Source organism: Condylura cristata, unplaced genomic scaffold (genome assembly GCF_000260355.1).
Source record: "Condylura cristata isolate star-nosed mole 26May11 unplaced genomic scaffold, ConCri1.0 scaffold00011, whole genome shotgun sequence".
In the NCBI taxonomy this organism is placed as follows: Eukaryota; Metazoa; Chordata; class Mammalia; order Eulipotyphla; family Talpidae; genus Condylura; species Condylura cristata.
Window position 1 is genome coordinate 39,119,331 of NW_004567112.1, and position 27,518 is coordinate 39,146,848.

At 54.8% G+C, this 27,518-nt stretch overlaps 1 protein-coding gene across 3 annotated transcripts in view; it reads right to left on the reverse strand.

Moving 5' to 3' along the window:
- The window catches only part of COL13A1 (collagen, type XIII, alpha 1), a 142,341-nt gene that overhangs the window by 49,744 nt on the left and 65,079 nt on the right, over positions 1–27,518 (reverse strand). For 2 of the 3 annotated variants that reach the window (XM_012723485.1, XM_012723483.1), the window contains exons 6-15: positions 25,676–25,711; positions 23,007–23,033; positions 20,350–20,400; positions 12,925–12,960; positions 12,162–12,188; positions 11,092–11,118; positions 6,453–6,479; positions 6,333–6,359; positions 5,580–5,606; positions 2,679–2,744 (exon numbers count right to left, since the gene is read on the reverse strand). In XM_012723485.1, coding sequence (XP_012578939.1) covers positions 2,679–2,744; positions 5,580–5,606; positions 6,333–6,359; positions 6,453–6,479; positions 11,092–11,118; positions 12,162–12,188; positions 12,925–12,960; positions 20,350–20,400; positions 23,007–23,033; positions 25,676–25,711 — 351 coding nt within the window. The remainder of the gene's footprint in view (positions 1–2,678; positions 2,745–5,579; positions 5,607–6,332; positions 6,360–6,452; positions 6,480–11,091; positions 11,119–12,161; positions 12,189–12,924; positions 12,961–20,349; positions 20,401–23,006; positions 23,034–25,675; positions 25,712–27,518) is intronic. The other variant, XM_012723486.1, reaches the window with a different exon arrangement.

The window sequence follows — 27,518 nt, forward strand, 5'->3', positions numbered from 1 at the left end:
CTCAGCTTGGCAGTTTTGCAACTGTAAAGTGCTTTGTGCACGTCTGGGGGAGCTACTGTTATTCTTTTGCCCTCCCTTTCTCAGTCAACTGCTCTGAGCCCAGGAACACAGAGGGCCTGGGAGGGGCAGCGTCATGTTCCCTCAGAAGGAGGACAGAGCTTGGGGACGGTGACCCAGATCTTGGGGCTGGGGGGCCAGCCTGAATCACTTTAGATATAGACTGTGGCCATTATGTTATTTTCTAAGTGGCCTCTCCAGGGACCTCTCTTTTGAGAACGGCCCCTTCCTGCAGACACACTAGAGCAGAACAGCCTGGCGGGTTTGACGGAGTCCAGGTTGCGTGCTGGCAGCAAAGGCAGTGGGAGCCCCAGGCCACTCCAGTCCACCCTTGGCCCTTCTCAGGGTGCGCGCAGACTCCTCTGGGTCACACCTGCCTCCCTGTATGGAAAGGGAGCTGACCGTGCTGGCCACAATCTCCACAGAGGGGAGGGGAGTATAGAATCTTGGAATGAGAGCTGGCTGGTGTCAACAGCACCCGCTGGGACTGTCCCTTAGCTGGAATATCCAAGGCCGGTGGCTCCCGGGGCTTAGTTGTGCTCACTCTGTGAGAAGCCGCCTGGGGGGCCAGTGGCTGGGGCAGAAATGAGTCACAAGTCCCATTTAACAGAAGAGAGAACTGAGGTTCAGAGAATTCGAGGCCCTGGCCAAGGCCACATGGAGAACTTGGGGGCAGCCAAGATCCAAACTCAGAACTCCAGACTATATTTATATTCCTCCTCATTCCAAATAAGCAGCAAAAAGTGCTCACGTCCAACCTTCTGAACTTTGGAAATGACTTTCAACTCCACCTGCTGAGACATCAGATCTCAGGTAAAGCTTCCTCTCTCAATTAATGTTAGAACCAACTTTTAGGCGTCTAACAGAGCCTGTCAAATCAATACTGACTTATCGACAGGAAACAGGCACTTTTTTTTTTCTGTCCCATGATGGCTGACAGCATAAAATTTCATTCTCCAGACAGAGAATAGTACTAGCGACCCCACAGGCCCCTATTCTTCTTCCCCCTTCTACTTTGGAAATTAGGTCAGCACAGCACAGAGAAGTCTGGCACACACGCCCCTTGCTCTTGAAGAGAGGCGTGCATGCTTGGGCCCCTCTCAATTTCTTCATCTGTGAGGTGGGGATGATGACGAGGGCACTCTATTGACTCTACTGCCGGGTGTGGGATTACAAGAGATAATTCATGGAGAATTCTTCCAACAGTGCCTGGAGCCCAGTGAATAACAGTGTGAGCCAGGCCACGAGGTAGCTGTTAGGGGCTGAGGTGAATAGGGGTGCTGAGAGTCAGCGCTTGATCTTCTGGAAGGGGGCCTGGCACGGGAGGGGGTGACAGTGAGCCTGGTGCTTCTCTGAGCAGCTCTGGGCCCCTGAATAGCTGTGCTGGGGGACAAGCATGCGAGCACATGGAAGCTCTCGAGGATTTGGCTGGTGTAACGGGATATGCAGGCTCGAGTAGCACGTACCACGTGTCCCACTGTATTTTTAGCTGTTAATTGGCGTGATTTTGCAGCCTTGTTCAATCAAGTGCCTGAGCATGCAGGCCTCTGGGCTCCTGACTCCTGAGCCAGGCCAGATGGGGGCTCCAGGCTTTCAGAGCATCTCGGAGCACTGCCATTGCCAATTTCCCTGCAGCACTGGGGAGGGGGGGTTAACCCCTGTGAGGAAGGCTGGGGGCACAGGTGGCCATCACCCACTGCCCAGCCTGAAGTCGGGCAGTGATGTAATGCCCAGGGGGGAGCCCCTGGCTCTGTGGTCTCTTATTCTTTGTAATCTGGTTCTATTCTGCTTCCTTGGGTTAGCAAGGCAGGAAGAAGGAAAAGGTACTTGAGAGCATTACCTCTTGGTTGTGGGCTCTACTATCTCTGCAAATTCCCTGGCTCTTCAAACTCAGGTTATAAGTAATCGGAGGCTAAGCAATGTGCATTTCTAAATGTAAAGGACGTAGGGCCAATATAAAGGACGGGGAGCTCTGGGTGAGGGGTCTGAAAAGCCGGCCTCTCACTGTTTGTGTGACCTTGGGCACAAATTCCCTTGTCTGAACCCCAGTTTTAATTATAGCACTTAAGCCGTGCCAGGAATGACTCCAAGTGCTTTGTCAATACAACAACAATCCGAGGTGGCAGGAACTGTAGCCTCATTTTACAAATGAGAAAACAAAGGCACAGAGAGGTTAAGTAACTTGCCCCAAATTAACACAGTAAGACGTGGAGGACCTAGGTGTCTGCAAGTGACTGCCTGTGTGACCTTAGACAATGTACTAAGAGTCTCTGAACATGAATTTCTTCAACATGAAGTAAGGATGATCAGGTCTGACACGCAAAGCTGTTGAGAGCATTAAATACAACCAAATCTGTACACTGTGCTAGGGGTGGCTGGTGGAGGACTGTTGTTGGGCTGTTACAAGCAGTGGTGGTTTGGATGTCGGGCCTGGGCCCGGGGATTATGGAGTCCCACATCTGAGTCATTCAGGGGGCCAGTTTTTGGTCTTATTTAGTTTAACCAAAGTAGAGTGAGATCCTGGCTCTGGCTGTAGCCCCGGCTGGCCAGTCAGGGGTCCAGAGACTTGCTGAGCTGCTTGGGGAAGCCACACCTGGTCTGGGTGAAGGGAAGGTGTCTACCTGGAAGGTCCGTCTTTTAATGACTGGGGGTGGAGCCAGTCGCACTGAATTGAGGAGAGGCAGCAGCTGACAAGAAAGATGAGTTGGAGGGCCAGAGGGTAAAGGCCAAAGATCGCAGGTGTTCAGAAGGTGCAGAGTCACCAGGAAGGCAGGTGGCCAGGAGGGAGGGGAGGAGAGGAAGAGAGAAGAGAGATTAGTGAGCACGAGGCATCGGGCGGGAAGGTGAGGATGAGGCGCGCTCTCAGCTTGTGGGGTGCAGGGCTGAGCTTGCCCTTGGACGGCACAGCACTCCCGGGAAGGAGGAATCCTGGGGTGTGGTCCAGCAACACCTCCTGCACACCAACTGGAGAGTGGCCCTCCTGGGCTGGGCCCACCCTCCGTGGTCATGCTGGCACAGGGCCCAACATTGCACTGTCAGCCCCCCCGGCCCCGGTTGGTGGACAGGGGTAGTAGACTCAGAGGCTCTGTTCGGGAGCCACAGGGCCAACTAAATTGGTACTTGAAGCCAGGCTGGTGTGTGGCAACCTCCGGGTTCTTTTTTTGGTTGAAAAAGAAAGGTTGGTGTCAGCGAATCTGAGGAGGGTGGTCAAGGGCAGTGCCAAGTTGGGCTCCTGGGGGCTGAGCCGGCTGAGGGTGTGACCAGTGTGGGCACGAGCTAAATGCTACTGAGGTCTCACCCTGGGGCTGGAGGACTTGGAAAATAAAGGCTGGAAGAAGATGTCTCCCGACATGTTCAACCATTTTCTTGCAATCACATTATCTAATGTGATTTTCATTTCTGGAAATTCTTGTCGCTTGGTCCCTCGGCCCATGGAAGCCAAGCAACCACTCCTTCAGGAAGTGGTTAGAACCCATGTAAAAACAAAGTTGGCAAGTGACCCATCTCTTATTTTTGAAGTAACTTAACTCACAGAGGCCCCTGGGATGAGCACTAAGAACCAGGGGCAACCTGGGGAGGGTTTGTATCCAGCTGGGGACCTGGGGCCTAGCTATGGCCATTGCAGGTCCTCTTCACCTCCCCACCCCCCACCCCCTGGTGCCCCACTCCTGCTGCTGCCCGAGCCAGGGGGTGTGCAATGTTGGGCTCTGTGTCTAGGGGTTCTCTTAGCAGAGTGCTGCCAGGAGAACTTCTGGAACCTACAAACCTTCAGGGTAATTATCTGGTTGGAGCGCAGAGCTGCAAGAGTGCTGCTTAGATACTCCTGGTGAGGGGGGAATGGAGGTGTTGGAGACAGGGCCATGGGGGGAGGCTGAGTGCCACAGCCCACAGACACCAGCTCCCCTGCACCCAGCCCAGGGCCCTCCGCCACTCCCACCCCTCCTCACCCTCGCTCTCCTGGGAGGCTGCAGGCTGGAACCAAGCTGGATGTCTTGGTATCTGTGGGTCTGTCACCCCCACTGTCCACAAACTCCTCAGAGAGCCAACGTGCACTTGCACTACCTGCTACCTGGGTCCCCAAACCCTTTCTGACTCTGCCTGACTTGTTTCTCACACGGCTGCAGTCATAATGTTGGGCTTTGCTGAACTCTGTGGCCAAGGGGTTTCTGGAGTCTTCTGACCCTGCTTTCTTGTTCTGGGTGAGGGGTAGAGGCCCTCTCCTTCACCGCCATGAGTTCACTCAACAACCATGACACACGGCCAAAGTTCTGCAGTTGTGTTTTCTTTTGTTCTGGGGGATGCTTTCTTTCGGTAACATAACAATCCTGTGAGCCCATGTTTCAAATAAACACAGCTGACCTTCTATTATTGTACCAGGAGCAGGCTGGCCGGAAAACCAGGGCCCCATGTTCCTGGAGCACATGTCACCGACAGGCCGCCTCTGTCTGTGCAGTTGCCGGCCTGCATCCTCTGGGCCTCAACCCCAGCCCAGCCTGGGCCTCAACCCCAGCCCACCCACTCACGATGAGGTCCACGGAGGCCTTTCCCCAGCCTAGGAGCCCAGGGTCAGAGTCTGGAAGGACTGTTGGCCAGGAGCCACTGGACCTGCTAGTGAGGTCCTCCTGGTGGCCTTCCAGAACCTACGATGAAGCCTGACTTGTTTGTCTCCACTTCTTTAATCCCACCTCCAGGACCTGCCTGGGGCTGAGCCAGCTGAGTGTGTGGCAGTGTGGGTGCCATACAATGGGGGATGTGTGAGTTTTTGGGCACAATGAGGACCATGACAGGGGCTAGACACCTCAAGATCTCCCTACCCCTCCACCCCTTGCGCCCCAGGCTGAGAGAGGGTATACTGATCCACAGAACGAGGGACATTTTTCTGGTCCCAGTTCCCTGGAGAAAGCCATGCCCGCCTGCACTCTCCTGTCCTGCTGGTGACACACACATGTAAGGGTTCCCAGGTGGGCTATAGCTGTCTTTTGGGCTATGCTTTCTGGGGTTCATGGCAAGGAGAAGGAAGGAACTGGGTGCAGACTGGGGTGAGGGGGGAGCATGGGAGACCACCCAGCCCTGCAATCCCCCACCCACCCTGACTGGAGAAGGACTTCCTCTATTCTGTTTGAACTGATAACGATCAGCCTCCAGTCAGCTGTCCAGTCTGGTCATCTGAAGTCATGACTAACCCAAAAGTCCCTCTGAAGCAGCCAGGCAGAACACCAGGCTCACACACAGTTACACACTTACTGGCGGGGACCCCTGTGAGCTGCACAGAGAAGGCCATGTGCGGAGGCGGTGGCTGGCCAGGCCCTCAGAGACGTAAGGACATGCCCGGGCGGGGGAGGCCATGGAGACAAACTGACCTCACCGTCTGCCCTGGCACAGTCACACCCCTAGTTGTGAGTCTAGCTGTTGAGCAAAAGGAGGCTTCAGGTATTGGGGGCCCCTGGGGGATGAGGCTGAGCTGGGGGCTGAGACTGAGGGGTGGATCAAAGTGTCCTGCTCAGTTTTAGGATTTCACTTACCCGGTGTGGGTACTCTCCACACTGGCCCTGGGGAGAGGAGGGAAGGAGAGGAGGTTGTTAGGCATCTGTTGAGGGGCTGAGTTTGGGGTGCTTTCAGGACTTCTTCATATCACTTGCCAGCTCTGGTTCTTGTCTGAGCATCCTGAGGCAGGAGAGTGGATTCCCTCGCTCTCCCCAAGCTGGCACCAGGGAAGAAAGCCCCAAGCCTGACCAGAAGTGGCCTCTTAGAGCTTAGGCAGGACCCCTTTGCCGCTTATCACCTACCATAAGGGCAGAGGCAGGAGCTATTCTCCTTGCCTGACTGGGGGTATCTGCTCTCTCGGGGTGAGTTCACCCAACAGTGCTGGCCAGCGCCCCTGGAAGGGGCAGATACTGGGGTGGGATATGGGCCATGGAACCCCAAGAAGCACTGTCTCTGAGCTGGGGTGCCAGGCCCCTGTACCATTTGCCAGGGGACAAGACCAGCAGAGGTTCTCTCAGAATGTGGGGGGCCACATTCTGAGGTAAGTAAGGAAACATCGTGAGGGTAGTAGAAAAAGGCTGAGGAGGGCCAGGTGGGGCAGGCCCCCTACCCAAGCAGAAAACATTCTCCAGGGACCCAGGGTCTTGTTCCTTTTCTCTTTCAGACACAGACCCATAGGGACTCCTATTCTGCTAATAAACCTGGACTTAAGAATAGCCACGATGGATTCCTTTCTACCTGCTGGGAGGCTCTTCCCCAAGATGAAAATTCTAGAAAATCTCTAGGCTTACCTTTTCTCCTTTTTGTCCTTGAGGTCCCTAGGAAGAGATGGAGAGGAGAGTTAGAAGTAAAGGGAAGGAAAGAGTGGCCCAAAGCCTCTTTGTTGGGGAGCATTAGGATAAGGTACCAACCGGCTGTCCTTGGGGACCCATCAGGCCCTGTGGGAAGGAAACACACACAGGTCAGTGGCAAGAAGAAGGTGCCAGAACCAGAGACTCAGGGCTGGGTAGGGATGGTGCTAGAAGCAGGATTTGCAGGTGCTTGTAAGAAGGTCCATTTCCAAGAGCCAAGCTCCACCAGCTAAGGCCTGATCTAACCGTGCCACGCCAGTCAAGGTGGTGTGTGGGCTTGTCTTACGTCTTCACTGTCATCGGTGTGACTGGGAGGCCCTGTCTCTGCCCACGGCCCTGGCATGCACATCACAGGCCACCAGGAAGGAGACTTCAACAGTCAGGTGTGACTCTGCTCCTGTGGGGCACCCCCCTCAACCTGTCTTCTCATAGAATCAGGAGGTAGGAGAAAGCCTTCAGCCGATACTGGCATGAAACCCACTGAGCAACAGGCACTCCTGGGTTGGAGAGGTGATGGGGGGACGGGAAACGGGGAGGTTTTGTCCAGACATTTAGGGTTTTGGAGAAGGAGAGGCTTTGGAGGCTGGCAACTTGAGCCATATTCTGGGCTTTGGGTGCCTTCCAGGCTGTCCTGTTACATTCTCAGGGCCGAGGCAAGAAGCTGGGCTCAGGACGGACCCGTGTTCTCTGAGGAGCATCGAGCTGGCTCTCTCAGGAGGCTGAACTGAGCCCAGCGTTGAGGAGGCCTCATGGCCGGTGTGGAAGAAAGTAGGGGAAGAGAGGTTGTTTATGTCTTGAGAACCACTTTGAGGTAGGATTTCAGTACGTGCAGTGCTCACACCAACACTGGCCTGAGAAAAAGATGCTTCACTCCCTGGATGAGGTGATGGTGACAGGGTCCTGCAGCTCAGAGAGTGGTGGCACTGGATGGGAGCCCAGGCTTGTCTGACCACAGGCGTCCAGCTGTTTCCACTCGGCTACACTGTCTGGCGGGGGGGGGGGGACCCGGCTGGCAGGGCTTCTCAGTTTGGACAGAGCTATGGGCAGCGTCCCAGCTTCTGGAGCCCTGTTCAACCACCATCCTGAGGGCCCGCCAAGACCCACCTGCTGAAGTAGTCTCTTCGGGGACTGAGAAACTCAGGATCCTCATGGGGGAGACCAGCTTTTCTCTTGCTTATAACTTGCCTACCGGACCCATCTCCAAATTGGGAAATTCCCAGAAGGCTCCCGGAAGGGGACAAGTGGCTTTGCGACATTACCTGGGACATCCCAGCCCATGTGGCTGTAAGGTGCCTTGGAGCACGTCAGTGGAATATGACGCAGAGAGCAAGAACTGGGGGTGAAAGGTCATCCTGCTCAGGACAAGAGGAGTGTGATGGGGGAGCGAGAGGGGAAAGGCTGAGGGAAGAGCAGGAAGGCACAGGACAGCAGAGACCAACAGGTTTGAGTCCAGATGTCCCAATCAGAGCTCCACGGGCCAACGGTGGACCCTAGAGGTGTCTTGTTGGTCCCACATAGTTTTATTCCAATTAATTGCCAGCATGTAAGAGCAAGAAATGCAACAAAAATCTGGATTTCAAATTTCTCATAAAAATTTCAAGGTCGGGCCCTCCCTGGTGGTGCAGTGTGTTAAAGCACAGCACTGAGAAGCTAAAGCTACTTCGGCATGAGTTCGATCCCCGCCCTGGAGCTGACCCACATGGCGCGGCAGACCTTTCCTGACCCGCCCGCTGCTCCCCTCAGCAGTGTACTTCACCAGTCTGTCTGTTCTGCTCCCCACTCTGTCTCTGGTGAAGCCTCTCACTGCCCTTGCACCTCTGGCCTGTACCCCAGTTCTGTATGCACAAATAAATAAATTAAAAAAATTTTTCAAGGCCCACAGGGGGAGAAAATAATAATGAACAATATACCAGAGACTTTGGGGATAGAGTGGGGAATGGGATAAAAAATGGGGACTATGGTGATGGCACGTGGGTGATTTGGTGATGGGAAGTCCACGGGGATTACAACTGAGATGGAAAAAGGCACAAAGTGATGTAAAAATAAACTATTATATTAAATTAAAAAAACTTAACAAAATTTCAAGGTCCAGTAACACTAAGCACCAATTGACTCTAGCTGGATCTCAGCTGTCCCTTGAAGGTGGGCTTGGGCACTGTGCTAGCTGAGGCTTGCTGCTTCCTGAGTACCCGGTTCTGTTCTGAGTGCTCGGAGTGAGCTGACTCCTCCTGTCCTTAGGAGTCAAGCTGTCCCTGTGAGCGGTGGGAAGGATATGGATTCAGAATCCAGCCCCTCCTTAACAGCACTCCCGGGACTCCCTCCCTCCCTCCTGTCTACACCTCCATCAAGTTCTCAGAGCTACACTGGGGTAGGTGGGGCAGGGCTGACCCTTCTTTGACAGTTGAGGACACAGGTTAAGCATACCCGTAGCCCCCCCACATAGGACACCTGGCAGAGGGGAAGTCATCTGAAGGGGAAGGAGGGTGGGAGACACACGCATGATAAGCAGGCCAAGATAATTAGACGAGACAGCATGTTGGATTAATAGTTTGGCGTTCCTGTGCCAAGCCAAACAGGAGTCTAATGGCTCTGTGGCCTGTCAGATTGTGATGGATGACTATGAGGCAGACAGGGGACCTAGCACACTGATGGGGCTCATGGGAGATGGGATCACCACCCCCTCCCACACTTGCCCCCAAAACTTAGCTTTGACCCCCCCCCCCAAACAGACAGGAAGACTCATGGTGTTAAAGTGGGGTGGGGTAAGAACACAGCATATGGGACTGTTATTTAGGAGCTTGTAGCCTGGGGCAACCGACTCAACTACCTGTGCCTTGATTTCCCCTTTTGGAGAGTGAGGGTCATAGCCATTATGGTGGTTACAAAACAGCACCTAGTTGGTGACCATCATTATTCATTATTATTTCTGGGTTGCCACCGACGCCCTGGCATCCAGAGCTCTCATGCCTCTATGACAACAGCCGCATGGAAGTTCTTCCTGCCACAGTTCCTGCGCTTCATGCCTATGGACAGCATGCTTAGGAAAGGGTCAGGAAAGCAAGAATGCATTTGCTGTAGAGGTGGCGGAGAGGGAGTGGAGCGTGGCGGATCTGGTTGCCAAGCCAGCTTTCCTGCCACCATCCTCCATGCCTCACGGCCCTTCCTCAGTTCCTTAGAAAGCATTCCTGCGCCAGGGTGTTTGCACACGCTGTTCCTGATGTCCAGAATGCCCCCTCTTGTTCCCTTGTCTTTTAGTTAAATCCTCGTCCCTCAGGAAAGCTCTCTCTGCCCCTCAGCATGGAAAGGCTGTTAACTGAGGTTTCTCGGGGCATCTAGTATTGCCATCTCGAAACACATACTGCCGAGGCAATGTGTCAATTAATGGCGATTATTTAAAGTCACTAGACTGTGAACTACTGGATGGCAAAGAGTTCTGTCTATACCCTTAGCACCTGGCACAGTGCCTAGCACACTGTAGACACTCAAAACACATGCATTAAAGGAGGTAAAGGAAGTGAGGGAAATAAAGAAGAAAGAGAAGAAAGGCAAATATGTGGAGGGAAGGAATTCAAGAAGTAGGTTTGGAGTCTATGTTGGATACTCCCTAGCTGTGTGACTTCAGGTAAATTACTTAGACTCTCTGAGCTTCACCTTCCGTAGCTGTCAAAGGGGGCACTAACAGGGCCTGGGGTGCAGGGTTACAGGGAGGGTAAATGAGATAATGTGCCCTGAGCCTGGTACCTACCACATAGGAGCCCCTCAGTAAATGGAACCTGAGTCAAGAGGACAGGCTGAGGCCCAGAGGGAGTGGGGTTTTTTTTTGGGGGGGGGGGTCAGTCTCATGGCTAGTTAGGGAGAGCTGGGGTGAAGTCAGATCCCCACTTGACACTCCCCATGTCCTTTTCCTACCCCCACTTATGGGGACGATTCTGGCTTCCCAGTCCTGGCAATGACTTGCTTGTGGGTGGAGAACGTCTGCACCCCAGAACTTGGAGCAAGGCATGGGACAGATCCCAGCTGGACAAGGAGCCTCTGCGTTGCTTGTCCAGACACTACAAATGCAGGGCCCTTCTGCGAACCCCATGGAACAGGAACAGGAGGTGGCCCCTCACGAGACCACCTGGAGGCAGGAAGCCAGCTCTCCCCAGGGCCACCCCATCTGTTCTTCAGGACATTGGGCTTGCTGGGAACTGGCCCCAGCCCAGACTGGCAGGATTCAGATAAGAGGAGGCCCTTTCCTTTGGAAGGGGTGGCCTGGGGGAGACCGAAGAGGGGAGGATCCTCCAAAGGGCCGTAGAGAGTGGTAGGCCTCGGCCTGCTTCCCCAGCTGCCCAGCAGGGGTCAGGCTGAGGACAAAAGCCTCTCTGGAAGGAAATTACTGGGTGGACACCCCCCCCTCCCCCCGCGCCCTGGGGCGAGTGCTGCTCACCAGCTTGTCTGATTGGCATGTGGGAGCACAGAGCAAGCCTGGACACTGGCCAACCCTGGATTCTCTGGACCCCCCTTTTTCACTTTTCTGGTGGCCAACCCCCCTCACCCCACATTGACGTGAGGACCCAGGCGGGGTGCTGACAACAGCTGGGAGTGACTGGGGCTGCCACTCCCGCGGTCCCCTCTGCTGGGCAGTGTTGCTGTGGCCCCTGAGGGCCAGGCTGACTCCCACCACCTCTCATGGGAAGGAGGAAAGCTGGGGTCTTACCATCTCCCCTTTGGGTCCAGGGTGGCCCTGGAAGGAGAAGAGCATGAGGGCCAGGTACGTTATTTGTGACCCAGAAGCCCCCGCCCCACCACATCCGGCGTCTCCCTCTGCCACCCAATGCTCACTTACGTGGCTTGCACACTCGCCTGCTCACGGCTGCTCCACCCCGTCCTCCACCCGCCCACTGCTCTTTAGGCTTATTTAGCAGCTACCAGCCCTCAGAGAACAGACGCAAGAGGGCGTCTTTCTGGACCCCAGCCTCTGCCCACCCATACTCCCAGGGCAGTCCTGAGGGACTCTGGGTCCTGTGAGATGAGGGAAATGACCTCCAAGTCCTTCACTGTGCTGAGCTCTAGCTGCAGGTGACAGGTGGGGGGGTCACCCTCATCCGAGAGGGCATCAGCTGCTGGGGGGGAAGCGAGCGGGCAGGGCTGGACCTGGCACAGCGCCTTCACTTGTCCCTCTGGGGACACTAGAGGGGTTTGCTCTCTTCTGCTCACTCCTTCCTAGGAGTGGGGAGGGGGTCTCCTTTCCCCCATGACCTTTGTGTCTGGAGCCCACACTGGGGCTGGCTACCGACTGGGAATCAGCCTCTATGTGGACTCAGGTGGACGTGGGGTCTCAGCCAGGATAGGAGGCCATCAGGGGGAGAGTGTGGGGGACAGCGGTGCTGGGGATCAGCCTCCATGTGGGCTTGGGCGGACGTGGATAGGAGGCCATAATGAGAAGGGGTGCGGGGGATGGTGGTGCTGGGGAGTGAGGTCAAGTATGGGAGCAAGTGCCAGGCTGCTTTTAGAGAATCAGGTTGAGCCCCCTCCTGTCCCCTCAGCTGCTCCCTGCCTTGCGTCTGCTCCCCTTCTAGCAGTGCCAGTTGGGGAGCCTTGGTGCCCTGGGGCCAGGAGCAAGCCATTCGAATGGCTTCTCCTCTTCTGACTGGCAATGCCTTTCTGTATCAGTTACACTCACTCTACCTAAGGTAGAGCAATCGGGGTCTTGCTCAGGTCCAAGACACCAGGTAGGTAGCTGAACAAGGGAAGGGGAGAGCCCACAGCTCAAGAGGGTTCACTCACCAGTTTGCCGTCCAGACCAATGGGACCCTGAAACAAAGAGGCAGCTGTGAGGACTGAGCACTGTAGGTCTTTTGCCAAAGAGGCAGCCTGGGCCAGTGGGCCGGACTCCAGCAAGTTAGGGCTCAGAGTTCCCACTGGACCATGTACTAGTCATGTGACCACGGGGAAGCCTAAACCTCAGGTTCCCGTGTTAAATGGCAGGGAGAAAAACAACCTCCCACCAGAGGCCCATGTGAAGAGTGGCTGAAATTCCAAGTGCCAGGGACCCAGTGTTGGGAAGACCCCTTTTCTATCAAAAGTCCACCCCATGGCCCCAAAAGGAGAGTGGACAGTGTATCTGTAGACAGCCAGGGCTGGCCAGCTCCGAGGCTGCAGGAAAAGGGGAGCTAACGCCTGCCCTGCCCTTCCTCTTACAGCCTGTCTCAGGCCCCTTAGGTGAAGGTCAAGGGACAGCTAGATGCCACCTCGCTGCCTCCCCAGAGGCCCCTCTCACAGCTGGGGCACAGTTGCTTCCCTGGAGGCGACCTATCCCCCATTCCTACATCCTGCTCAGCTTACAGCTGCTGCCCTATTTCCCTGCCCTCTCTTGCATTATAAACGGACTTCTGGTGTGTGTGGGGAGGGGGGTGGGAGGGCCTCGAGGATTGCTCCCTAAGAAAGGCTGCAGGAGAGGGGGCCATAGCGACCTGGGCTTGGAAGGGCAAGAGCAGCTTCTGGGCTTGAAGCTTAACTCACATGGAGTCTAACTTCCTTCCCCACTTACCGGAAATCCAGGGAAGCCTCGAGTGCCCGGCTGACCCTGCAAGGAATGGAGAGAAGTGAGACTAGGCAATCAGGGGCCAAAGGGAATCCTTAACAGCACCCCCCCCCAACCTTGCTCACTTTTGCCCCAGAGAACCCCCACCCTCACAGTTCCTCTGGAATCACTCGTGGAAGAACTTGGTGAGCTGGTGATGGAGAATAGAGGGGAGCAGCAGCATAGTATAGGAGATCTCCAGGGAGGGGTGCGGGGAGGAAAAGGAGGCAGCTGGCGACTCCTGTGCCTTCCTGAGAAGCACCCCCGGAGTGCAACTCACCCTCCGTGGACCCTCTGTCCTTCAGCATATAAAGGGGACGGACAGAGGGCACAGCCACAGCAAGGTACACAGCACCCCAAGTCCTTCTGTTTACAGCCACTGTTCATGACCACTTATCCTGGGTGGCTGAGCTATCCGTAGATCTCAGAACTTGACCTTTGAAGTGTGTGTTTTCATGACAGAGCAGGCCAGCCCACTCACTTTCTTCTCCCTAGCAGTTGGGTCATCTCTGGAACCCCTGATCTTTAGGGACACAGAGCAATTCGTATTCGTTTTCCTGCAGGAAAGACTGCAGGTTGGAGGCAGAAAGTGGGCTCACTGCTCACAGTTGTGGTCAAGATTCAGGACCAGAGAGGTTCTGAGCACGAGGCTGTGAAGATCAGTGTCGGGGAGGGCTGACCAGGAGAGCGAGGGAAAGGAGAGAACGAAACCCGAGTCACGTCTCTCCTTTCGCAAAAAAACAGCCAGGGTTCATCTTGTCACAATCAAGGTCAGCCTCCACCGCATCCCGCCCCAGTGTGTTGCCTCTTTCCACTTACCCCTTGCTCAGGCGCGCCGGCTACCACCTGCCCCTAAACCTCCTGTATTCTCGCATGCCCAGCCCCTGGCCGGGGGTGTCTCTTTGACCCAGACAACCATGTTCTCTTCCCAAACCAGGCTTTTCTGAGCTTGGTGAACTGACTTCTCATCCTGCCTCGCCTGTGACTCTGAACGAGTTGCCTGACTTCCCTATGCCTCAGTTTCCTCTCCTGGAGGACAGGGTGAGTAGTGCAACCTCTAAGGTCATTGAATTACATCCAATTCTGTTGGCAAGGTCTGTTGAACTGGTAGCTGCCACCACTGGTGGTGTGTTGGGCTGAACGTCACGGAAGGCAGCTTTTGGTCTAATACGTCTTAGGATTCATGGCGGTTTGTTCTTGCCGACCAGTAGTGTCAGAATCAGATTGTGCCCAGTGGAAGACTTCTCTGGATCCATCTGCTATGAACCTGAAACATCTCCAGGATGATTGGATCCTTCTTGAAGCCATGGACGTGACTGTGTGGACAGAGGCCTCTGCTCCAGGGACATGACTGGGTGGGGTGGGGTACTGCTATCAGGAGGGGTCACTGGAGGGGAGGGAGAGTGGGAAGCTGGCTGGAGTGAACTGCGGCCGCAGGATGGGCTGTGGCCGGCATCCAAAGAGGGAGGAGATGCCACTCATATATCTGAAGAGCCTGGCCTTCTCTCTTCTCAAGGATAAGTGTTGCTAAGAATAGCATTAAGGAGAAAACCCGGAAACCGTGCACGGTAACCCCGGAGACCTCCCCGTGTAAACTTTCAACTACGCTGAACTGAGAGGCCTCAGAAAAGGCCAGCAGGAGAGGATTCCAAGAAACATCTTCAAGCCCCACTCCCAAGAATGTTTACACGGTCAAGATAATCACACGGTTTGCTAATTACAGAGCCAGCTCTGGTAGCAGGATGCATCGCTCCAGCCCAGAGCCAAACCCAGGGCTCACCAAGGCTTTTTCAGGGATCTTGGGGAAAATGTTGTCATTGACCAAAGAAGCTGGAACTCCACTTCCTGGAAAGATTGGGCCTGGCAGGGCCCATGGAGACACTGGAACTGAATTAGAATTTGCATCTCTGCCATCACAGGCTGGGCAGCTCTTCTGATGTTTATTGCCTCATTCTTTTTACTTGTGGACAGCCTGCTTGTATCTGAACGGACATTTTCTACTAGGTGGTGCGACTTTTTCCTATTGATTTGGCCAAAGCTTTTGGTCAAGAACAGCAATAGTTATATGGGTTGTAAATAGTGATAAGGGTTACAAATATCCTATCTACTTTCACCTTTTTCTTTTTATTTATGGTATGTTTTCTGCCATATGGAAGCTTCACATTTGTGTTGACAATTTTACCCATCTTCTCCTATGGCGTCTGGGATTTCTGTTATATGCCAAAGAACCTTCCCCAGTGGAGAATTACAAAATATTCCTCTGTGCTTTGTCTTGGTATTTTACAGAATCATAGTTTTATAGTTAAGTAGGATATTCATTTGGAATTTATCCTCATACAGTGAATGAAGTAGAAATATCTGCATTTTTAAAAATTTATTTTCATTCCTCCCAGCATCACTTCCTGGACAACTTAAGAGTTCTCTTTCTGTGGTGAAATGAGACCAAGTGCATTTGACTTCATTTCTGACCCTCTGCTGTTCTATTTGTCGTCTCCATTGCTCTGTTTTGATATCTGTCTTGCTATCTATCTTGATATCGAGCAGAATAAGCCTCCCCCTTGTCATTCCCCTTCCTCTATTTTTCAGAATTTCCCCAACATCCTTAGAACCTTATTTTTTTTTTAAAGATTTATTTATTTGTGCATACAGAACTGGGGTACAGGCCAGAGGCTCAAGGGTGGTGAGAGGCTTCACCAGAGACAGAGCGGGGAGCAGAACAGGCAGATCGACGAAGTACACTGCTGAGGGGAGCAGCGGGCGGGTCAGGAGAGGTCTGCCACGCCATGTGGTCACCTCCGGGGCAGGCGGGAATCGAACTCATGCGGAAGCGGCTTTAGATTCTCAGTGCTGTGCTTTAACCCGCTGTGCCACCAGGGAGGGCCAGAACCTTATTTTTTTTCCAAGTGAAATTGAATATGATCTAGTGGGACCCCCCGCTCCGTTCTCACTCCCAACCTAATCACTGGGATGAGGTCATGTTCAGTTTGGTGTTATAGATTCACCTGTAGGTTGCTTCATGGACGAAGAGTACGTCTTTCTATACTGGAACAAGTCACGTAAGCTTTATATTGCTCTAATTCAAGGCAGGGAGGAGCGAAGCCAGAACCCCAGCTCTTTGAGCTCCCCTGCCCGCCATGTCTACTCCTCCCAACCTTCCTCCTATTTGCAACTTGTTGGGAATGAAGCAATACAGACAGACTGAAGGTCCTGTCCTTCCTGTCTCCCGTCGGGCCTCCGCAAGAGGCTCAGTGGGGCATCTGCCTGAGTCTGCTTCATTCTGCTTCCCACGCGCGAGTCAGTGTTCACCAAAGGGGACTCTGCTGGGAAATGTGTAATCACTGGCCGGGACGGGTTAAGCGAGAAGGGAGAGCCCTGCTTTGCCCAGCTTTGGCTGGTTTCATGATGCCAGGACACCTGCCGAACTCCAAGCTCCAACTAGGTGCCACAGAGCACCCCGGTTGGGCCAGGGTGCACCTTCTGTTCTGGAGGGCATGTGAGCCTGCTCCCACTCACCACGTGCTGACTTCCAGCGGCAAAGGGTGTGTGGGGTGGGGCAGACACCTCCCTGGGTGTTCCAAGGACATCTGACATTCACCATGTTCTCCCTAAACTCATCTTCCCCAACAAAAATCTCAGCACCGCCATCCATTCACATCAGCAGTATAGGCTCATTTTGAACTCTGTCCCCATTTTTATCATCAGTGTGTCCTGTCAATTCCACTTCCAGAATGTCTCCCCAGTCCAGCCCTCTTGCTGGCCTCTGACGGGGTTCTGGTCCAGGCCCTGATGAGTGCAAGTGCCTTCCAGCTAGAGCCCACCTGCAGCCTCTTCTGAATATTGCCCTGACAGAGCAGGGAGGGTCAGCCTTTCCCCTTAGACTGTAACTCTGATCTTGTCCTCCTTGGCCCGACACAGCCAGGGGTTCTGCATCGCGCTCAGGAGAAAGCCCTGACCCCCAACATCGTGAGCAGGTGCTTCAGGGACCTGCCCGTGCCCACCTGCCAGCCTCGCCCCTCTCCATCCTTGTTGTTCCAGAAAGACCTGTTCCCGTTTCCCTGGGAGTTTACAGGAACCCCTCCTGCCCCTGGGGCTTGTGCTTCTCTGCAGGCTTTGTTACCGGGGTAACCCCAGCTCATGCTTGCTTATATAGTTTTTCTATCCCTTCCTCCTGGAAGCTGCCTTCATGCGTCTACCACAAGTCAGGTCGTGTCCCACCACTCCTGGGTGTCCCGGCACCAACTATGCTGAAACCACCCGGTGGGATTGCTGTTTCTCTGCAAAGGGGCTGCAATCAGGTTTCCATTCGCTGCTCAGCACACAGCGTGCAACTGTGTTGCATACAGCAGCAAATATTAAATGACTGAATAAACAAAATTCAATACACTGTACAGGTGGATTCACTTGTGTAGGCTGGCACCTGGTGGACAAGGTCCAGAAACAAGACAGCTCCTTCTGTCCCCTGTAGGGAGCTGGGACCTGTGGGAGCAAATGAGTTCCCTTAAGATGGGGGTGGGGGGCAGTTCCTAGTCTGGCAGGTGACTCTCCCTGTGCCTCTTGGGCCAGCCAGTGTCTGGGGTTCTACCGCAGCTCAGTTGAACAGGGTACATGTCTCTAGCCGCCACGTCAGGTGATGCATCCTTCCCTAAAGTACCCAGATGGGCCCCCCATTTGTCAAGCTCAGGGGAGGTGGCAGGTGGCCCAAAGAGCAGCAACTCTTGTTCTTAACAGCATTTATAACAGCATTTATTTTGGGGCTTCCCTGGCTGGGTGGAAAGGGACATGGTCCCCATCAGCCCCATAGGGGGTTTGACCGCTGACCACTACCCCTTCGTGAACGAATGGCCCCACTGTCTTCCCCTGTCCTCTGCTCTCGCGAGCCCCGTGTGACTTCCACAGAGGAGCTAGAGCGGGTCTCCTTGGAGTCTAGTGAGGACTCAGCAGGGGTGGTCACCCATGTGGCCCAAGGAGGAGAATACAGGGCTTGGTCCAGCCTCCTGGTGCCCTGAAGCCTCTTCCCCTAGCACCAATATGACACCCACAAGGACAACTTTTTTCTCCTTTAGATAAATATCCATTTAAAACGGTGTAACTTGGGCCCTCCCTGGTGGTGTAATGGGTTGAGGCACAGCACTCTGAAGCTATCTCAGCCTCTGCAGCATGAGTTTGATCCCCGGACAGGGAGGTGACCCACATGGCGCGGCAGACCTCTCCTGACCCGCCCGCTGCTTCCCTCAGCAGTGTACTTCATCATTCTGCCTGTTCTGCTCCCCACTCTGTCTCTGCTGAATCCTCTTCCTCCCTGCACCTCTGGCCTATACCCCAGCTCTTATATACAGAAATAAAATAAATCTTTAAAATAATATAGCTTAAAACATGGACAGCTAGAGTGCTGACTTTGGATGAGGCCCACCTGGCCCATCCTAAACTCCAGAACTCGTTCCAAACTTCAGACTCCAGGATGACCATGGAGAGTCATGAAACACTGTTTCCTTCTCTGTAAAATGGGCTGGTGGGCCTGCCTCCAGCTCTGTTTGGGGGGCTGGGGGACTGAACAAGACAAGTGCCTTCAGCATCGGATGTTGGGCTGCGAGGTGCCCAGGACACAGGAACTATCACTGTTCCCCGAGTAGGTGATACTTTGCACCACTGGGATCCAGTCCAGGGTGCTAGGGGTGTCCCTGATTAGGCTTTACCTGCTGGACCACAAGCTAGGAGCAGAGGCAGACAGCGTATTCCAGAAGCATGGCCATTTGGACCGTTTTAGGTAGCAGAATGACATTTGCTGCTGCAAGGGTTTCAGAGGATGACACACCGAATCAGCTGTGGTCTTCCCGGGGGGCAGATAGTGGTGGTGGCCAGAGGCTACAGCAGGTGCTCTGCACCACTCTCCTGTCCAAGCCTGCCTCAGGCTTCGCTGTCAGAACCTAGAGGCTGTCTTCTGTCTCCGTGACCTGCCTGTTTCTTAGTAGTCCTGTGACTGGGCCACTGCTGAGCCTCAGGGCACCCACGTCACTGTCCCAGCACACAAGGAGGCTTACAGCCCATCGGGGCAACAGCCCATCAGGGCAACAGCCCATCGGGGCAGCAGCCCTGTGAGTCCAGAAGGAGAACAGAAGCAGCAGACCCAGAGCTGCAAGGCCCCCGCTGAGCAATCAGCCGGACCACACTCTAGTGTGTGACCTTGGGCAAGTCACTCAACCTCTCTGCGCATTGTTTCTCCTCTTCTATAAAAAGGAGGTAGAATGGGATCTACCTCTGGGTTGTGAGAATTAAATGAGTTTAAATTTGCCAGAGAGCCAAAGACCTGCCCTTAACATTCTCATTATTGCCTGAGCCCAGAGGAGCCCTTCAAATCCTGCCTCCAGCCCAGACCCCCTCTCTCCCACCACCTTGTCTCCAAGCTTGGCTCCTCACTGCCTCACCCTTGCACGTTACTTAGCAATTTGCATTCTGACCCCTCTGCCTAGACTGTGGATCCCAGAGACTCCTGCTTCCTGCTGGCTGTTGCTGAGGAAGGCAGGGGATGGGAAAGCTGGGCCTGAGCCATCCATTGGGCTAAGCTAAGACTCCCTGGGCAGATGGGGGAGGGGGAGGCTGGCCCCTGAGGACCTGTTGCTGTGGGACAGGGGTCTGTTTTCTAATCCTGCCCCAGCCTCTGTGTGGGTCCCTGACCAAGTCTCTTCTTCTCTTGGGGCCTCCGTTTTCCCATTTGAGACCACTGAGCTAGACCACCACTGAGGTCCTTCCCACCCTGACATTTGGTAATACACCCGTATTTTGGCATCGTTGAGAAAAACAACTCATCCTCCTTCCTCTAGTCACAATATCCTGTGTTACCACCCAGGTCGCTTTCGGTCCCTCAGCAGGCACCTCTGAGGGGGACACATCACTGTGCCTCCAAGGTCCCAGCCATTGGGTGCAGGGTATTAAGACACAGAGCCAAGCTACACGCAAAAGGAGCCTCTGGTGGTTGGGCCTCGGCCAAGGCCTGGAGTGCAAGCCTGGGTCAGTGAATCTGGACTTTGGGTACCTGCTCCACGGGGTTCCGGAAGCAAGGCTCGTCCCCTGGACAGCTGGAGCACGCCCACCGAAGCGGAGCCAGCACCTTCTCCCCTCTCACTGTAAACAGCAGGGCCGCCTAGCAGCTGCCGCTGCTCTGTGGCTGGCGGAGAGGCTCCTGCGAGCCCTCCCGAGAAGCTGTCACCGAGGTATATTTAGTCCGGTCACTTTCTTTAACATCAACAGCAGCACAGAGGCCCGGCCTGGTGACCACATCACATGCAGTGGCCGCCACACCCAGAGACCGGACCAGGACTCGTTTCCCCTCCACCCTCAAGCCCTTCTCGTTAACCACTCCACCCCTCCCTCTGAAGAAGAGCAGAAGCCACTTACTGGGGGGCCTCGGGGACCAATGATGGACAAGCCGGCATCTCCTGGAGCACCCTGTGGGAGAGAGGAAGAGAGGGGAGGCAGGGGCGGGGAGGGAAGGGAGTGGGGAAAAGAAGGGGGAAGAGAGGGACTGGCAGGTGGGGAGGGAGGACAGGTAAGGGGGAAGACCGGGGGACCAGAGGGGTTCCAAAGATGTGAAGGAAGGTGAGGGAGCAGGAGGGGAGGAAGAAGCGAGTGGGGTTTGGAGAGGAGGGAGACAGGCAGTGGGGAATCATGGGAATGGAAAGAGAGGAGACGTGAACAGAGCAGGGAAAGAGGGTGGTGGGACCCCAGGCCCGAAAGGGGAGCATGCAGCAATGGGCAAGGGGGTGGACGGAGGGAGGGACACTCAGCTCAGCCGCTGCTGCTCAGGCCCCAGAGGCCTCCCCCATGACCCTCTTGGGACACTTCCCACCCACTCCGACCCCCTCAATTTTCAAAGTCCCTGAGGTGCCGCCCCACTCAGGTGGATGACAACCACCTGCCCCAGCCAGCCAAGAGCAGAAGGTGCAGATACGCGCGCGTGTGGGCCCTGAGCCTGAGCGCTGGTGCTGCCTCAGGCTTCCTAGCTGAGGCTTGAGGTGACCTTGAGGGGTTGATCTGGGGCTGAAGTTTTAGCCCTGAAAAGATAGTGGGTGCTGCTGGGCTGGCTGGAAGCTCTAAGTGCCATGCCAGGTGGCTGAGCTGGCGAGCTAAAGCCGTGCGTGTGTGCGTGTGCGTGTGATAGAGATAGAGAGGGGTGACAGATGAAGATGTGGGGTGCATGGGACACAACCTGGGGTGGGTGAGAAGAGATGCTCTAGCAGGACAGCTGAGGCTGTGCAGCTGACTGGAGGGCAGGCGCAATGCACCCGCGGAGGCAGCTGGGGAGTGGAAGCGCCCGGGGCCCTCGCTCCCGGGTCTTGTTCTGCCAGGCAAGTCCACACACCGCTTCTGTGAACGAGGTTCTGAGGGCTGCTCTGCTGCCCTTCCAGGGCAAGGGAATTAGACATAATTTGTAAAATGGTATGCCTCAAACACAGGTGAGGGCTAGTGGCAAGTTATTATGCATGCCACTGCAGTCATAACATCCGTGTTGAGCAAGGCAGTGTATTGTGATGGTGAAGAACTTGGATCTGAAGTTCAGCCGTCCTTCTGAGAAGGACCTTGGGCAAATTAACTTCTCCCTGCCTCAGTTTCCTAATCAGTAAAGAAGGGTTACTAGCACCTGTTTCATAGGGCAGCTGTGGACATGCCGTGGCTGGCCAGTGTGTTGTCCTCAGCACTGACTGGGTCCGCTGCCCTCCACGGGGCAGTATGGGTCCCTGGAGAGTGGGTGGGCAGTCTCCATTCCTCTCAGAGGTCAGCAGCACCCGGTGGCTTGAGACCCAGCCTCGGAGTCAGACACACCAAGGCTCCTCTCCAGCCCTATCTCTTTCTGGGGGTGACCTTGGGTATATGACCTGCCTCTCTGCCTCAGTTCCTTCTCGTGCAGATGGAAATAGCATGGGAATGGGCATGTCAGAGTTAGTTGGGAGAACAGAGGCAAAACACTTAAAACTGTGCCCAACACAGGCCCTTCCTGTGGCGCAGCAGGTTAAAGCGCAGCACCGCAAGAGAGCTGCAGCCCCTTCACTGCGAGTTCGATCCCCACCCCAGAGGTGACCTATGTGGCATGGCAGACCTGTCCTGTCTTGCTCACTGCTCCCCTCACCAGGCTGCTTTGTGTATCTGACAGTTCTGCTCCTCACTCTGTCTCTGGTGAGTCTTCTTACCCCCTGCACCTCTGTCCTGTACCCTAGTTCTGTATACATAAATAAATCTTTAAAAAAAAAATTGTTCCTGACACATTTTGGGCTTAATTCATGGCAGCTACTACGGTCCCTGGTCACTGTTGTCTGATTGTTCTGGAAATGGGGGCTCTGTTGCAGAAACCCTGTGGTGCACAGCAAGGAGATCCAGGGTTGGCCGCAGGCGGTCTGCCTTCTAGACCTTGCTCATTGTTTCTGTGGGGCCATGGGCAAACTTCACCTCTCTGCCCAGCCTCCTTTTCTATAAAGCAAACTGCTTAGTCGTGCTACTCTCTGCACCCCCTAACCAACAACCCACCAGGGCTGGTGTTCCAGGAAGGTCTCTAGGGCTTCCCAGGGGTTCTACTCTTCCACTCTGGGAGTCCCCCAGCCTTTCTCTGTGGGGATTCTCTCAGTGCTGGCCCAAAAAGAGCTTCTCTTTTTGGTCTGAGGGTACCACGGCAGACAGGGCAGGGGGGTTGGAGCAAGCAACACAGACAGTGACTGGTGCTTCACTGGCCTTGGCGAGGAAGATGGCCCGAGGTGGGGAAGCCGAGCTTTGAGGCCACATGCACCCTCAGTGGAGCAGGGGAGACCCGCTCAGCTCAGCCAGGGAAGCTGGGACCTTAGCCCGGGAATCTCAAGACTCCTGCCCGAGTTGTGGAAGCTATTAGCAAACTGGGTCATGAGAGAGCGTTGAGCGCAGGCTGCTGGTGCTCCCTCACTCTGCTTGGGCCTGCACCACGGGTGGGGGTGGGGGTGGGGGGCTGGGACAAGGGCCCCCTCCAAGCCCTGAGGCTGTGAGGCGGAGGGGCAGCCTGGGCAGAGGTGGGTGGGAACGTGTGGACTCACCTTCTCGCCTGGTTGGCCCTTTACTCCCTGGGGCAGCCACATGTAACACGGAGTGCATGGGAGACAGGGAGGGAGAGAAAAGAGAAGATGAGAGCGAGGCACGCCCACGGGAATCTGTGTTAATGGAACTAGCACCAAACAAGAGAAATCGCCGTGAAATAAGAAGCAAAAAAAAAAACACAGATGCTGAACATGACAGGCCCTGCATCCAAGAAGCCCAGCATGTGGACAGCCGCTGCCTTACGGCCTGGCCCCAGCTGGCCCTTCCCTTCCAAAGAACTAGGAGGGAAACAGCGGCCCTTCAAAGTGTGTGTGTGTGTGTGTGTGAAAGAGAGAGAGAGAGAACCCTCAGGAACCCCCACCCCCACCCCGTCACAGCCCCAGATGGCTGGGTAATTTGAAGTGGGGCTGGGGGACACTTTTCCCAGGGTTGTGCTGTGAGGTGGAGTCCAGCCTGCTGGAAGGTCTAACTGAGCACAAACACAAAGCGTTGCCAAGTCAGACACACTAGGAGTCAGGACTGGCCAGGCAGAGGATGGAGATGGGGCTGGATGCGGAGGAAATAGAGTAATTCCCTGGGTCTCTGGAACCACAGTGAGCAGTATTTACTGCTCCCCCATCCAACTACTCCTTAGAGGTGCCACCTCTGTGGGCTACAAGAACAAGGGAGGTAATTCACACCCACTGGTCACTCCAGTCTTATCAGGGGACTCAGGCCAGCTCCTAGTGGGTAGCCAAATGGGCCCATTGTCACATGTAGATAGTGTGAGCAGAGTGGAGAAAACCCCTTGAATGGAGCCCAGTGTAGAAGGAAGTGTGGAGATGTCTGTGGCCTTCCTTCCCAGCACCTCTACTCTGGGTCAGAACTAGGCCCCCAGGGACACCTCTTGGGGGACCCGTCCACAGGAAGTGGACAGCAGGAGAGCAGGAGAAGGAAGCCTGTAGGGGTGCTTGTGTTCTGCCCCCCACTTCACTCCCAGGCCGCTGCCCTGGGGCGGAGACGCCTGAGCTGACCTGTAAGGAGCAAGGACTTTGGTTCTGGCTGTAGTGTGGGCACAAAACCCAGCTCCACTCAGGGACAAGATGAGTATCAACATGCTCATCAATGAAATGGGGTCTCAGGAGTCTGTAGTGGGGCATATGCCTGGATTTGTACCCCCTTGTCCGGGCAGCCCCCCAAGAAAGGCCTGCTCAATGACATTTCCTTTCTCTGGCAGGGAGGGACCAATGTCTGGAGCCAGAGAATGGAGCAGAGCCACAGGCAGCAAGGAGTCCAGGTGCTGTGGGCTGGACAGTGGTGTGAAGGCCCCACGTCACTGATCTGGGGCTCTCAGCCTCCACTTTGACAGGAAGCCGTGGGATGGTTCTGGGAGTGCAAAGTTCTGTGACATGGACCACAGGTCCTGAACCTCTGAGATGTCCTGGGTCTAGGCCAAGGCACCCTAAGGGGCACCCTAAGGACCCCACCTTCTGAGAGCTGTGATGTCGACGGCTGATGGGAAACATCATTAGGGTCAAGAGCATGTGTGGACGTTGCCAGGGTTAAAGCCCCAGAACAGCCCCAGCTCACCTGACCTTGAGAAAAACAGAACATCTGACCTTAATTTTCTCATCAGAAAAATGGGGTTGGAATTGTTTCTCCCTCTTGCAGAACCCAGTGGGGGAAATGGACTCTTAGCGCGACGCCTTGCATGTGGTTGTTAGCTGTGCCCTGGATGCCTTTCTCTTTGCGTGGGTATCACACCAGGAAGCAAACAGCACACAGGATGCCACACACAGGCCAACACTGCCCGGGGGGTGCAGCCAGGAGGCAAAGCCGGGAGGGGGAAGCAATAGCGTGTGGGGGTGCTCAGCGGAGCCCAAGGTGGGGTGGGGGGGTGGAGGCTGATGGGGGTGGAGAGTTACAGGTCAATGGGGAGCGCAGCTGGGGCTGCACCCTAGACTGGGCTGTGTGGCATTGCCACTACCTTGAGCTGCCACCAGGAGCCCACGCTCTCTGTCCTAACCCCGCAGAGACTTGGAAAGACCCTGGTGCCAGAAACTCCAGACCAAAGGCCAGGAGAAACGCTCTCCCTATGAAACATTGTCGCTCCCCTATCACCACCTGGGAATGTCAACAGCTTGCCCTCTCTGGCCCCTGGTGAGGTGTCGGAGACACTACCTGGAGCTCCCTTCATCACCGCTGATGAAGTATCTGTCTAGGGAAAGGGTTCCAGAAGCTGGCTCCCCTGCAGTGCTGTCAAGGAGGTGGCATTTCTCACCAACTTTTACTGACCGTGCTGGGACGTGGTGCAAGAACAGCTGAGGGTGAGATGCCAGCCTTGGGGGCAGGGGAAGGAGTGGGGGGCATCCTCTGACTGTCGTGGGGCTCAGTGTCACTCAGTATTGATGGGCAAAGAGCTTTGTTCATACAACTTTCTTGGGTCTTTCCTTTGCCACGGCTATATCCGGAGAGTGAAGCCATGTTGCAAAGATCTGAAGTCTCTGCATAAAACTCTTTCACTTCTCCTTAAGCCTGTTCACCTCTGAAGATGACACTGCAGTGGGAGGAGAGGTCCTGTCCCATCCTTGGGGCTGGGCTAAGTAGCACTTTGCCAGGGTCTGGGGGACAGGCCAGCATGGTGAAATGAGCAATGGCCACCCAAGCAGGTACAAATGCACGAACTCACCACACGTCCAGGCATCCCAATGGCACCTTTGTCCCCCTAATGAAGGAGGCAGAGACAGTTAGACGTAACTGGAGCCAGGCCAGCCTGTGAAGGGTCCCATGGACTAGCTGTTCACCGACATCTGGCTCTCAGGGCAGTGGTCACAATGCCCAAGTGACATGCCTGCGAACTTGACCATGTGACTCCCGTGGGTGTCAGCAAGCAGCTGTCCCCCCCACTGTCAGCACTCAGAAGCAGGAAGAACATGATGTCAGGAGTCTGGTTCGCAGCCTGGGCTTCAGTTTTCCTCTGTGTCTCACGAGAAGTCCAAGAACCTTCTTCCCTGAGACCTCTGTTGTCATGACCCATGCTGCTATGAGCAGGAGCCTTGACTTCCGGGCACGGAGCAGGGCGAGCCAGCACCTCTGCTGTGAGTGGGTGAACTGATTCCCTAGGTCTGTCACTGCCAGAACCGGGATCGGTGCCCACGCTCCCTGGCTCCTCCTCAGGCCTCCCGTCTGAAAAGACTACAGACAGAGCCCTACCCCGTGTCCCCTCCACACGGCCACCCCCTGGACAGACAGGAAGGACCTCGAGCCATGTGGACTCGGCCACATCACGAGTTTCAGATGCTCAGAGAGAATTGCTTTAGTTTGGAGCCAGGGATTACATCTTCCCACTCTGGAAATCAGCTTATTAAGTCTTGTTCCTCCCTCTTTGGTAGAAAATATTTTTTTGCAATCATACGTGTGTAGACATCATAAAATCTGGGGTGGGGCCTGGGGCATGCTGGGAGCCTGGAAGGAGTAGCAGGAATGGGGCTAAGATCAGATGGTGTTTGCCTGGCTGCCGGGCAGGGTAGAGCTGGGCCCGCCAGGGACAGAGGCCATTCCTGGGGTGATTCTATTGGTTCTGCTCACCCCACTGAGGCAAAATGCCTTGAGGGACAATTAGCACCCCAAGGTATAAGTGGATATGCCAAGGACTAGCAATCAACCCTGAAATTGGGTTCCCTGTCACACATAATCAACTGTGTTTCTGAGTGAAATGTTCAGCTTGTTCTAAGAGTGGCAGGGTAGCAGCATTTGTTACGAGCACTGCATGGTGTCCTAACCTCCCTGGGCATCCACGTCTCGTGGGCTTGCTCAAGGATGCCATAGATGCTGCCTCTGGAAAGCCAGAGGCGCCTGGGGCGTGGCACTGAGATGTGCCTGTAGGTGGTAGCTCTCAGCACAGCCACGGCAGCGCATTTTACAAGCAAGCCTGTACTTCACACTTTCTGTGCTTCATAGGAGCCAACATCAACAAATCTTTTCAGGGGTTCACTCCCAGTTCCTCTGGTGTGGAGGGATAAGCAGACCCATGAGCCACGGATGAGTGGTCTGCCCTTAATGGGCGCATACCAAGCCCACTGGAGGCCTTGACATCCCCCAGCCCACTCACTCTTGGGCTTTTGAATGATATTTCAGGATGTGTATTTTGGTGTCTTTTTAAGAACTAATGTTCTTTGCAGTCCTGGCTATAAAATGTTCTGGTTAGGGATAAGCATGGAGCGGCCAGAGCCTGGAAACTATGTCAGCAGCCCCTGCTCTGCGAATTGCCCCCAAATGTTTTTTAAAGGTGCATGTTGTCAGAAATAACAAAGTCTGCCCACGTTCCCCCAGTCATCTGATCTCGCCCTCTTTGGATTTCATGGGACCCGTTTACCCGTCCTCCTTTGCTCTGGGGCTCATACTGACAGGGAGCATTTCCATTTTCAAGACTAAACATTCTCCCACATGTATTTCATTAAAAAGTCACTGCTCGACAGGAATTCTAGAAGCTATTGGACTAGTCAAGAGGTTAGGGTGTAATTCATGTCCAA